Here is a 14151-nt window from a genome sequence, read left to right on the forward strand (position 1 = left end):
CCAGTGTCAAGAAATTGCAGGATAACGGTACCATTGATTTGTAACTATTTCTCTCTCTTTTTTTTTTTTTTAAACACAAGCTAATGACATTTATTCACTGCTTGTTACTTCAGAGATATTCTGCTGCGAGCTTTATGTCTAGCACTGGCAGGTACATTCCTAATTCCCTTCCGTGAATACCCTTGGTTGGAGGAGTGAGCAGCAGGGAGAAGACAGTGACTACAGGACTGCATTAAAAGCTTAATGGTCTGAAGTGGAATTTAAAAGTCTCCTGTTTTACTAAGCCTGAGACATTTGTGTGTGTGCAAACATGATGTTGGTGATGCATAGATAAGGAAACAGGGCTGTAAGGATATAGGCAACAAATTAACCTGTATCTGTGAAGATTTCAAGATCTTTGGACAATTATTTATTTTTATTTTTGTATTTTCGAGAAGTCAATCTCCTCTTTCCCTAGCAATGGACAATTGTCCAGAACTAAGTATGAAGGACATCAGTATCTTGACTTTGCTCTAATTCAATTCCTTCACTGCAGCTGCTGACTCGTCTTTATGGGGATGTGGACAAAACAAACTCCTCAAAGATCAAGTAAGCTTCCACAAGCCAACGTTCAGGAAGACCTTCCTGTTGGAAAAGCCTTGATTTCTGCCTGCTGGAAGAAACCCAGCCACACCGATCATATTTAAAGCAAAACAAAAACACAGAGGCAAGACAGCTGTTTCTACCTCAACTTTTCACATTTTAAGACAAAAAAAAACCAACAAACTTATTCCTTCCCTCCTGCCTCTGCAAGTTCAGTAGTCTTCATTCATGATAGAAACATTTTCAAGAGAAACACCTATCAGCAGCAGAAATCTATGGATGATAATTTTACCTAATAGAAAACAGATTTTCACAAGTCTGCCACTTTTGTTTACACATGCTCTCCTACAGCCCCTGAAGAAAACATGCAACCAGGCTATCCGTAAGCATTTGCACAGAGTCCTTCTAGCATTTAGATCAAAAGATCTCTCACAGGCTCTTCTGCAATTTTTTTCTTTTTACCAATTTGCATATAAAAACATAAAAAAGACAGCTGCACAGAATTTTCTACAAGCAGCTGTCAACAATAAATAAAGTTTGCTACTTCTTTGACTTTAGGAATTAAAATAGCCTGAAGATTTCTTTTTGGGGCCTTAAGGAACTGTTTTACGTTTGAAATGTATTTGTTTCTTGAGATAATCTTATTGCGTGAAGAAATTTTATCAGGTAGCAGCAGCATGATCTTGAGAAACATCCTTCTTTTGCAGAACTACAGCTCTGTGCTGAATTTATGATGACCTTTTTCCTAAGCAAGAATGAGCCATAGCATTCTTCTTGCACATTAAGTGTTATGCTCTCTGGGCTACACTGTTGAACAACCATCCCAGAAAAACCCCTAGTTTTGAATCACTTCCTCCACTCCAGAACAGTTTTAATCTTAACATTTTAATTGTGTTTGAAAGAGGAAAAAATATTAAAAACTTCGCTATTATTACCATAGACAAACCAATTACATAGCCTTTATTACCTACCATCTCTCAGCTTACTATTGAACACAGGTGTTGGCTGATAATCAAGCATTATTACGCAAAAATATGAAGATACCTGTGACGTCCAACACATTGTCACTTCTGAAGAGCCACATAAGCTGACCATACCTGGCATCTGGAAAGGACTTCCTGGGTCTGAGCTGGCTGGAGAATGGGGGTAGGTGCTGCTGCTGCTTCCAGGCGAGTTTGGATAGCTGCTGTTTGGCGAGTGGGGGAACGGGTGACTGTTGGGTTGCTGAAAAGAGTCCGGGAAAGTAGCGTTGTGTGGCATGTGGGGCTCGTTTTGTCCTAGGTTGCGGAACTGAGCCAAGAGGCTGTGCTGAGGGTTGTACTCGCTGTGCCTTGGGACCAGCACTGGAGGAAGAACTGAAAAGGGAGAAAAAAATAAATAAAAAAAGGAAAGAGACACAGCGTTAGAGACTCAGTTCTGAAGGACTAGGCTATACCTGGAAAAAAACATTCTTCACCCCCTAGGGCAAATTTACAGCTGCTTTAAAAACAAGGTAGTCAAATCTAAGAACACATGTCTAAGCAAGAACTCTCTTCCTTATATCCAGTTACTGCATAGCTTGAGTTTGTAGCGATCGTGCTAGCTGCCCTGCTCACCAGCCCGCAGCTTGTTTTCGGAGGGCCAGGGGAGAAGAGCCAAGGCCGAGCTGCAATTCTACATTTCGGTTTTATTCGCACAAAGAAATGCTGAGAAGCAGTCCCAGTGCAACGCTGACAGGCACTTCATTCTGCTGCACTTGTGAGCCTGCTAATCACATAATGGCCTGTAACCCAAAGCCTTGCTAATGACAACAGGTATTTTTTTTTTCTGAAGACAATACTAATATTATATAGGCCTTGAACTGAGCCTTGTCCCAACAGCTGTAATTTTATTTTTAACCTAGGCTATGCTCTTACCAGTTAGTACTAAAATTGTTGTTAACCCTTCGAGTCAGTTTACAAGTGCAATTTAAATAAAAATTATCTAGTTCAAAATAATAATAATAAAACTGAGCTGCAATTGAGGTCCAACTATATGCTACTATGGGATCAGAGAAACACACATCAGAAACCGCTGGTCTCCCCACACTCTCAAGGCCTCCTCACCAGAGGAAAACAAAGGTCTCTTTAACTGGGCACACGAACACGACACCAGCTACACCAAAATAAAAAAAAAAACAATCAGATCTTTCTCTAGTGCCTCGGCCTCTACCTTTGAATGCCTCACAGCAAAGTGCAAGGTACCCAAAAGATTAAGCGCTAGTCTTGTTAGAGACTGAGATTCTGGGGTGATGAAGGAAAGCGGAGGAGAAAAATGCAGGGAGAGGGAGATCCATGCACACAGAAGTGAAATAAGAAGTTATTGTCCTCCACACCTGCCCCTTCCCTTCACCATCTCTATTTCCCAACTCCACAGCCCAACAAGACCAGAGGAAATCCCATGTGTGCCTTCAAGGGAAGGTGCCAAAACCCACAAGGCATTAAAGCCAATCTCCCTGAGCCTCCTGTCCTGTCCCCAAAACCTGGTGGCCACACTGGAGACAAACAGAAGGAAAAGAAAAAGCCTCCGCAGCCAAAACTGTATCACTGCTATTAAGAAAGGTGTTCAGAGAAGCTGCTTCACCCAAAGATTAATTATAAACTCATCGCAAAACAAGAACAAAATGTTAAAAAGTCATCTTGCTAAAGGTGTTCTTCCAATGCATCAGGACACCTCCAGCACTTGGCTTATACAGAAGCATTCAGGCTCTTTCTTCCCTTTAGTGTCCAGGGGTGTGAGAGCACCACAGCATTGTTCCACCCATAGACCAGGCCTAAGGCCTAGGCCCAAATTTAAACTGTATACGAAAGGATGCCATGCCACACAACTTGCTCTCTATTCTGAAAGTAAGCCAAACATTAACTGAAGAAAAAGATTTTCCTTACTGTTTTGTTTTGCTTATGCATAACGGAGACAGAAATTAATGCACCAGATTTTTGCCTGCTACTGGCATTAATGTAGGAAAGGCTTGATCCCAGAAACCTTCCCTGAATAGACACTCTGAGGAAAAAAAGTCATGCCTCATGACTGAAATTAAGGCCGTTTGTTAGTGTCAAAAGCAAGTTTTAAAGACTTGATCTGATGTTTCACTTTCTTAGAGCAGCTTCACTGAGCTTCAGTGGATCTCAAGTACTTGAGACAGATGTCATTCCTACGGAGATTTGTTTAGATACGAAATTTTTAACCAACTCCATCTTACAAGGAATATGGAAAATTCCTAATTACAGCATTTTCTGAAACAAAGCACATCCATCTACCATACTTTGGAAGCTCCCAACTGCAAAACACCCCAGGAGGAGCTGCATCTCCCTTGGCCAGGCAAGCTGCCTCTTGCCTCTAACACAACTGTTCTCAGAGGTCGCTGGTAAAAGCCACCAAAAAAAAGCATTCAGGTGGACATCACGAATCCCCCTGCTCACAACACAGCTAATGTCAAACCCAGTCTTTCTGAATTTTAGGATCTCTTTGAATTAAACGTGTTCTGTTAAGCCTAACAGTTCTTTTGTAGTGAGGTCAAGCAACACATTAATTGTTATGGCCAACGTCTGCTGGACTCATAAATTACTAGTGAAGTGAAAAAACTAACAATGAGATCATGTGTTAAAAACTATTTTCCCTTTCCTGTCTTTATGATTCTTCCTTACATTTCTGACCATTTAAAAAAACACAGCTTTCCTATCTCTTCCTTTCCTGCGGATGAAGGTCAAACCATTAAGTTTTCTAAAGTTAATTTGTGCAGAAAGTACATCACCTACCTTTCCCATCCCCAACCTCACATTAAACAATGACACACATGACATCACAGGAAGCCACGCGATTTATAGCATTCTAAAATAGCTGGAGAACAGGATATTTTCTGTATGTTTTCTGTAATTAAAATAAGGCAGTGTCTGATTTTCCCCAAGGAAGATATATGCATGTTTTTGCCTATTGGGCAGAACCACTGGTGAAGTTTAGAAAGACTTGAGACAAGAACCCATCTCCTCTTCCCTACACTTTTCCTCCAACTAGTTCTCCAACCTAAAATAATTAAATGTCAACTTCTTCAACATACACATGAAGAAGGGAGGAAGAAAACAAGTGGTACTGACACCACCTAAATAGACTCCAAAACATCACTACAGAACGTACTTGGGCACTGCCCCTATTTCACACTTCCCTGCTTACAACCTTAAATGAGGAGAAAATGCCCCAAAGGCCACGCCAGATAGGACAGAGACCACTCCAATTAGTCCAAGGCCGAGACAATCGCTCACTGCCATAACCTGATCTCTCTGCAGCTTAAGGGCTTTTTGGCAGCCTCGCTGCTCCCGCTGGAGTCACTGAGGAGTTAATCTGAACGTCACTCACCCATAAACGAAGATGTGATCAGGGACTGGACCCTTCACAAGTATGGACGGATGCCAGGAGCTCAAAGTGTAAAGGGGGATGCATACCATTAATGCTCCCCTTGCCCTGTGTAAGGCTTCTGGTCAGGTTGCAGCCCTCAACCATATGGAATAACAAATTACCAGGGCTCCGTACAGCAGGGGAGGAGGCCGATCTCTGCTGCAGCTGCCAACTCCAGGAAAAGGTATAATTGAAGGGGAAAAAGCATGAGCGAGTTACTCTGGGCTAAGCCAGCACACCTGTTGCTATAAAACAATGAAGTGCTGCACATCTTTGTTGTGGGGATCTCTGCAGGATGCTGCTGTGACAGTTTGCAGACAGAATTTCCCCCTTTTTTGCTGTCTTTAGTGGAAGGGAAAACAGATACAGAGAAATGAAAGATTGTTTTTTTTTAAATGATCACTACTCAGGATGCACTTCTTTAAAGGAAACACATTACTAAATACACTGTTGTGTTAAAAAGCTACTGTAACGAACCATTTAATGGACTATGGCCTTAAGTCATCAGACAGCTTGATTTTTGGACTTTCTCAAACACCAGATTAAAAGGTTTAAGGGGCTGAACTGTGCCTAAATTTTGCTGCAGATGTGGACCTGGAGGCCAGCATTAATACATGACTACTAGTAGTAACCCTACTACTAATGGCTGAAGAAGGTAAACCACCTGGCAGTCAAGCTGGGTATGTTTGCAGAACCGTAGCAAAGACGAGAGCCTGTATCTGCCAACCCAGTATGACAGCCTGGGAATTGGGTAGCTTGTTTTTAAACATGCAAATCATCATCAGAATATGCCTGCACCAAACAAGTGGAGCTGTATTAAAGAAATTACAGCTACAGGGCAATTTCACCCACAGGGCCATTTCATCTAAGAGCCAAGAATGCCAAAAACATACAAGATAGACCAAAGACGACGTGGCTTTTCAGATAAATGTTTCAACTAACCACACCAAGAAAGAAATGCCTTTATGAAAATGTAATGGTGGCCTTTGAAGACAGCTACTGATCTCTACTCTTTGTATCTCCAGCATGTCATCCTGTTCCTCAGAAAACTAACAGGTGTGCCTTCCTCGAGATTTTGGTTTTCCTTTCTGTTCTATTTTCACACTCCAGAGATAATGATTTCAGCAAACATAGGAAGTTGCCAATTTTTGATTACAACTTCTTTTTTAAAGCCTCTCTATAAAAAAAACCCTACTCACCAAAGGGCCTGCTGTACTTTTGAAGTAACTTGTTTTCAATTTGTATGGGGTATATTATTTTACACAATCCCAGGTGACAGCTAGTTTCCCTCAAGGTTTGTTTTTTGCCCTTTGCGTGTTACACGAAGATTTAGGTAGGGGGTATCTCTTTCCACATCTGGAAATTCAAAGACCAAATACTGGCATAAACCAAGGAGCCATATAAAAGAAGGGAAGCTTTGATCACCCTTTCTTCCCAAAGTAAATTCCACTCTTTCTGTGACCTTTACGAAACAAAAGGATGAGCAACTGCTGCTGCACGTTCAACCATTCTGCTCTTAAAAATCACGATGACTTGGTGGATGTATGTTATGTACAAGCGTTTGTGCAGGCTTATACCAAAACATGGCCTTCAACCCTTATGAAGGCCTCGGGGCACTATCATTAGATGGTGCACTTTAATTTCCAAGCATCAAATAGCTCTATTTTCATATGGATTTATGCAAAGCCACTCATGTTTTACGGGAAAAATAAAACTGCAGGTTGGGAAGGAGGGAAATCCTCACACAGCAGTTGGTGCTGTCTGGAAATGGGCATGAAAACGTGGGGCTAGGGGAGGAACTTGAGGCTCGTACCCTGAAAAGACAAAGCAGGAAAGGAAGCGGCAGGAAAACAAGGGGAAAAAAAAAACACACAACAAAACCCCAAAACATAGTGTTAAACTAACAAATTTCAACCCTTCTGAAGACTTCTAGCTTAATTTCCTGCTTTTGACGCCACAGCTGCTGAAATCGGCTGTGGCATCCTGGTGAGCAGCCCAGTCCCACGGTGGGAACAGAGCAGGTACCAGCGCATACCCAGCTGAGCGTGCTCAGCTCTGCTTGCTGTCTCTAGCATTAACGAGTCATTGAGGCCCGCTGCCTGAAGTGTCTTGCCAAGATCTTGCTTGTAAACAATAAAACACCAAGTAGAAAGAAAAGTTTGAATGTCATTAGGTTTTCTCGTGTTGCCTGAAACAAGACCTGGCAAAATTGAATGTTCTCTGACCAGAGGACAAGTTCTCACATACAAAGACACTGACATGTCTACGCTTAGGTTCGAGTTTACTCTTGGTTAAAAATAATTAATGCTCTTGTGGCAAACGCAATTCTCCAAGAATCTCCCTACTTTATGTTGTTCCAATAGCACCTGGCTGAAGCAAGGCTGTGGTAGCACACCTTTGCTGTACTGTTTTCTCTAAACCAAAGTGCCAGCCTTTTGGACTTTTGCTCCAAACCTAAGTTCCAGTAGCTGCAAGTGAAAAGGCTCAGTCCTAGCTGTCCAGCAGTCTGCACTGGGTGACAGACAGACAGACATTCCAGACCTCCTATTCCGGGAGAGAGCTGAGAGCTGCCTTGTTTTCTCAACTCTTTGTTTTATTTTGCAGTTTCTGTAGACCTCACAGCTTGACTTGTCCTTTTACATAGTTGCAACTGAAGACTGTATTTAAAAACAGAAGGGGGAGAAAAAAAAAAAAACACGCAGTTGTCGCTTTATTGACTTTACTTTTACATCAGACATCTGGTCTAAATGCATTTGGCAAGTAATATTAGTACATTTCCTGCATTACAATATTCAGCTAACATTAGATTTTACTTGCGGATGCTCTGATAAGCTAACATTTTGATTAAACTGACATTTGTCAAGGCCAATTTCAGAATTTAGTACTAATTGTATGCACATTAGTGAGGGAGTTCTTGTAAGCTGATTTGGAGGGAGAAGCAGTCCTGATACAGGAGGAAGTTACAGTGTGATAGCGTGTATTAAGCTGGACATTTACACAGAGCAGAGTTCAAATTACCTGTATGAAAACCACAGTCACCATCCTACTGGATAGGTTAAAACTTGGAAGTCTGGTCTTCTAAGTCAGAAGAAACATCTGAATCTGGTTAATTAAAAATAAAAGGAAACAAACACATTGTTCTTGACAAATCCCATCCCTTTGTCATGGCTGTTTTCTGACACATGGTGAGATTGGACAAAAACCCCTGCAGTTTAGACCATCCTCTCCTTTTTGTCTCCCTATTTCAGCTCGGGGTGGGGGGGGGGGGGGAATTTTAGCAGGGAATTCTGCAAAAGTGAAGCAAGGAAAGTTTCCCACTACTTGCCAAGCAAACTGACAGTTGTTTGCTATTTTGGGGAATCATCCTATAATTGCACCCACCTGTTGTAGCACGCTATTTTTAAAGTTACGCCCAACAGCAGGGTTACACAGCAATAAGGCAAAGCTTCCCAGCAATGCTCACGCACCCCCAAGCCTGCAGAGGTACAGAAACCCTGCTACAGGGATAAAGGAGCAGGTTTTTGTAGACTGGTTTGTGTACCATCTCCTCTTTCCCTGGTTCAGATCAGCTGTTGGCTTGTGCTGCTCTGATTTCTTTTTCCTCCGTTTTCTTTCCCACTCCCCTCTCTCAGCTCTTTCCTCCTCCCATTTCTCATATATTCTCCTTCCCCAGCTTCCTCCCCCTTACACTCCCCCCCAGGGAAGCAGCAGCTTCCCCCCTCTGTGTTCCCAGTGTCCCTCCAGTCTCTCCCCATCCAGCACCGTCCTCCAGAAGGCCGGACAGCGGGGGAGCACCGCACGCAGCTGGTCTGCCTGCTCCCTGGAGGCCAGGCCATCAAAGCCTCTCCATCTGGCCGGATGCGAGCCGGAGGCTCTCCTGCCCCCTCCGGTCCTCCCAGGTGCTGGGACCACGCAAACCTCAGGCCCCTGAAAGCCCAGGCAAGCTGTGGGCCGGCGGTCCCACAGGGAATCACCGCTCACCCCCAGTTTTCCCTCTGGTTCCCCCCATGGCCCTGTCAGAATTACAGCCCCTGCCAGTTGGACGAGGCTTGAATCTAAACCTGCCTGATCCAGGGCTTCCACCATTTCGAGTTCCTCTCTGGTGCATGCGAGTAGATGTGCAGCCTGATGGAGCCTCACTCGGAGCAAACAGAGAAGATCAAAGGCAAGCATGAAAACAATCAAGCTAAAGTCATAGGCAAGGAGTCCGTGCTGGGAGCAAAACCAGCACGACACACCTACTGCTCTTCTCAGAGCCTGGGGACTTGGTCTGTTCTTGTGGCAAAAAGCACCTATGCGTTCAGGTAAAATGTTTCTTGCCACCGAAGACAATCTTGTTGAAGCAGACATCCACTTTAAATTCATGTTTATAATGGAAAGGAACATTATGATCCTTAGGCAAAATTAACAGCTCAGCCATTCTGACAGCGCATTCATGTCACAAACAAGCAGCTACTGCTCATCGTGCAATTTGGGTGGAAGACGGGCACCATCAGCTCCATAAAAGCCTCCCTGATGTACAGCAGCACGCAGTGTGCTCTCCAAAGGAGAAGAGAAGCTGAACAGAGGAAAATCAACCTTTTCTTTTTTTTATCCACACTTTGTTGGTAACTATAAAAAGTTGAACCAGCTCTCAGTTATTTTCTATCTCCAAGTGGATGCACTAATTGGTGGATGAATGCAACCAGGTTACTGGGTCTGGACAGATCAGCTTTGCTGCTCCCTGGCATCACACGGCGATGCACAGAGGAGCATCAGTTAACACCTCCAGAAATTAATAGCAAAAAGTAACAACTGCATTTCCCAAGCCAGGTTTAAGCTTGCTCAGATCAATGAAAAGGAGTTTTCTTCTGAGCCCGATCTCTGTAAAGACACCAGTAAATTCTGGACACGTGCCATTCACTCTCAGAGGACAGCATTTAGTTGGATGCATGTACGTACCCTGTAGATAAGCACTCTGCACCATCAACTGTTTCTGCACATGAAGCAAAAAAGCCAAATTAGCTGTTCTTTTGCCTTCTTTGTAACATATAAACTCCAAGCTTCTTTATCCTAGAAGGATAATGAGCAAGGACACCTAGCAGAGGCCAACTAACACTATTCTGCATCAGATGGACCCCACAGCTGGTACCCACCAAGACTATGAGAAAATGAAATATTCAGCTTCTCCATCTTCCTTCCTTCCCTTTAGCTAAGGCAGAAGAACTGAGCCTCTTCCCGTAATGCTGTGTTAGAGGTGTGATTTATTGCTTTCTTTAAATAGCAGTGTCAATTTAAGCCCCTCTTCATCCTCCCTGCCCCCATCCCATCCCTGTTTTGCTATTACAGGAAACTGGATCTAGGCTTAAAACAAAGATGTTTGTCCAGATTCTAGGTCACATCTTTCACCTGATCCCACTGACATAGCTGAGGACAGCAGCAAGGAACACAGGCTGCACATCCACAAAAACATAAAATGAATAGAAGAAGAGAAAGAAGTATCTCGGGGGAGCCTTTGGAAGGCCATTTCACATGTCCTCCAGCAAGACCGGAGATGATATTTGTGGCATTTTCAAACAGGCATGAGGAACAACACATTTGCTTTTTCCTCTCCCGGTCTCTATGCCCAGCTACTTCTCGTGTCTCGATCAGACTTAAGAATCTCAAACCAGGCAGGAGCTTGGTATCCAGATATCCCTAAACCAAAAGCTAAAACTGAGGAGAAAAAGCAGAATCAGCCAAGTACTCACACCAGTTTAGCTGACCATGCCAGTTTTTAAAAGGCATCAAATTCAGACCCTGCCCTCCTTAATTAAAAGCTCTGCTTTGCCTTGCCAAGGGAGAAATGTGATGGCCATTAAATGCCCTGCACCAGAAATAATTCTGCACCCAGCAGACCTATGAAACAGGTCTGCTGTTTCAAACAGGTCTGTTTTCCCCCTTCTGACAAGCCGAGGGCACTAATCTGGCTGAACTGACTTTGCTAAAAGGTATGTTTCTGTCCATTTCAGTTTTCGGGTACTGGCACCTGTGCAGAGCCTCTGCAACAGGTTGGGTGTTACTGCCTCACCTCCACATCACATGAAGTCTCTTGAGGGCAGATGCCAGCAGTCAGGGATGCCTGGGAAGCTCCGTGTTTGAAGCTCCAGGCAGTTCTCCTCTTCTCAGCCTCCCCTGGACTGCACACAAACAGCTTTTATCTGTTACCTTGGCTAACAGAAAGAAAATCTCGCTTGAATTCAGACTACAGCATGCCAACTCCAGTATTTTCCAAGCTGAACAGCAAGGACGGAGCCAGGCATCAAAGCAGAAAACCCATGCATCCCTCTGGCACCATGAATACTGAGAAGCATCCATAAGACTAATTGCCCAGCTGGAAGTGCTACATGATTTTAAGTGTCTGAGGATTTACCGTTAATCCGTTCTCCAAAACTTGCACAACACTGACACAAGCCACACGACAACAAACAGGGAAGTGCACAGACTGCACAGATCCCACCCCACGTACACGCCCTATGCACCAGCTCCCGAGAAGCTGGATCTGCACGGAGCAATCAGGTGTCGACCGCGCTGCCGAGCAGAGCCAGAGTTTCACAACGAACTTGCACAGCCTGCACACACCGCCCATCGGACGCTATCTAAGCTTCCAACTTTGTTTTGTCAAGTACGTTTCCAACCCTCCTGACTGCAATGATAACCTTGGAAGCAAACCGTGGTATCTGCTCGAGTCTGAGGACTGTTGGAAATGGTGACTCATGCCTGAATTCCTACTAATCTTCAAGTGCAAGCACTTAGGCAGCAGTAATGGTGTTTTAATTTAATGTCCAGGCAAAAGTGGGAAAAAACGGTTAGCAGAATTTGGGAGTGACTGTCAGGAAATGAAGACAAAAGAGGATGCTTGGAGGACACGAAGATCAGGGAAGGGAAAGGAAAAAAGAAGTCGTAACTTACGAAGCACGCATCTCCAGGCCAGACAGAGTCCAGTTACCGCCTGTTTCCAGAGGCCACGCTTTACCACCCACTCCTGTGTGATATCCCCCAAAACAAGGCCAGAGCTGTGGTTAACTGCTGTAAAACCCTCCTTTACAAACCCAGCCAGAGACCTCAGCAAAGACACAGCAGGGTTCAGCTCCACTCTTGCTTTTTAGACACAGTGAGAAGTTCTTAACATGCAACTTCAATTTCCGTAGAAATTCATACCTCCAAACCACTATTTAACAGAGCATCTACACAGAAGTGCAGCTAGCTCCTAGTTACCAGCCACCTCCAGAGCATTTCAAATGGTTAGAGCAACACACTGATCTCCTGAAGGGCTGAATACTTCTGTCAGCTCCATCAAACTGACTCCAGCACTGGTACTTGCAAGGAAACTGCCCAGTTGCCAACGAAGCAGGTGATCAGAAAGATTTAGTTTTTCCTGAAGAAAGGCATTCACCAGGCAAAAGGGAAATATTTGATTTCTACCATCTCCAACTTCATTTAAGTTATTGAATGTTTGTTTCCCCCCCCAGCAAAAATTCTGTAGCTACGAGCATCTAGAAAAGTTTTATCTTACAGAAAGACAATTAAAAAGCAATCCAGAATTTGGCTTACAAGTAGTAAACTTTTTGCTGTCTCTCAAGTACAAAATTTAGATGACTTAACACCCAAACCCCAGCTTTCCAACCACTTAAGCTACTTAGCAGTACTTAGCCAAAATGAGTGTTTTAGTTAGACACCTTTTGCAGGTTATATGCTATTTTTATCTTGTGTATCTCATTGAAGTGACAGGGCATTTACAAAAACGTATTTTAAATATGGTATAAGTGATCCAAATGAAAGTGTTCTCAAACTCAGTAATCGTTTCCAAGATTAAAGCAAAATGAGTTGTAACATGTCACTTGAAATTACAGTAACAGCAAGAGCTCAACTGTTGCTCAATCTGACTGAACTAGATGTCTTTGAGGAATCTTAATTCTCAATATTTTGGAGTACTCAATAAAAGCACCTGGTGCAGACATGTAGAAAGCTAGCAGCACAAGGACACAATTATTTATTTTACTGTCCTGCTTTTGGCTAACACAGAATTGTTAAGAACTTTTTAAAACTCTTTTTTCCAATGCAAAGGGCTCCTTTGCTTAAGCATCTGCTGCATTAAAAAGCAAACAAACAAACAAAAAAAAACTTACTTTATGAGTACCATTCACATGATTTCCAAATTCATATTAACACACCAAAGGGAAATATTTAACATCTAGATATGCATTAAATGTTGCAGATTCAAGACAAATGCAATTTCCATTCACAGAAAAATACTCTTGTGACAACCTGATTTCCACTGCAGATCACAAGCTATCCATGCCACTCTGCAGATACAGCTTCACGGCTTATAAAATGCCCACCACAGATAAGATTTCCCAAACCTAAACCAGGGAAGCCCACTCACACCTGCAGTGTGTTTCTGCAGATGTCCCTGCACCACCTCACAAGTACCCAGAGCCTAGTGCAGATACATTCAAGCACATTGCATCTTAGTCCCGGAAACACCCCCAATAATAACTCACATAAGCAAAATTAAGCGTGGGCTTGGCCTTTAAAGAGAAGACAGAGAGAAAGGGTTGCTCTTTAAATAATAAGAAGTGGGGGAGTGGATAACAGGGTAACAACCTCCAGTTCAGAACACCTGAAAGTAAAACTTCACGCAGAAAATAACCCTTGCTATCAGCGTTTCAAGGTGAAAGGGTACCTTTGTTGACTAAAATCAGTCTTTTCAAAAGGCCAAAATTAAGCAAGATCTTAAAGACAGTATTATCTTCTGAAGGATGAAGAAACAGAAGTGATAGAAGTGAATCATTTGGAAATTGTAAAACCACAAGTGAATCATTTGGAAATTGTAAAACCACATCAGAATAGTTTTCATGCACAAACTGCAGTAATCATTGCATAGCCATGTTTCATATGCATTCCATCTATATAGTTCAATAAAAAAACAAATGAATTGAGGGATGGTGGCCACCAACAAAACCAGGTGACACCATGCCCAGCAGCTTGAGGCGTATGCAGAGACTGTGCCTCCATGCAGTGATGAAATGCATTTACACATGTCAAGTACTCATCCTGTGAAAGGGAGAACTGCTAATTAATGATTACATCCAGATAAATCGCAGAGGAAGAATCTGACATGTGCAAACAGCCACTTTTGCT

At 43.1% G+C, this 14151-nt stretch overlaps 1 protein-coding gene across 4 annotated transcripts in view; it reads right to left on the minus strand.

Moving 5' to 3' along the window:
* SMAD1 (SMAD family member 1) overlaps positions 1-14151 on the minus strand; it is a 53655-nt gene that overhangs the window by 10368 nt on the left and 29136 nt on the right. For all 4 annotated transcript variants that reach the window (XM_072037418.1, XM_072037420.1, XM_027455774.3 and 1 more), the window contains exon 3: positions 1680-1937. In XM_072037418.1, the coding sequence (XP_071893519.1) occupies positions 1680-1937 (258 nt within the window). The remainder of the gene's footprint in view (positions 1-1679; positions 1938-14151) is intronic.

Source organism: Anas platyrhynchos, chromosome 4 (assembly GCF_047663525.1).
Source record: "Anas platyrhynchos isolate ZD024472 breed Pekin duck chromosome 4, IASCAAS_PekinDuck_T2T, whole genome shotgun sequence".
Taxonomy (NCBI): Eukaryota; Metazoa; Chordata; class Aves; order Anseriformes; family Anatidae; genus Anas; species Anas platyrhynchos.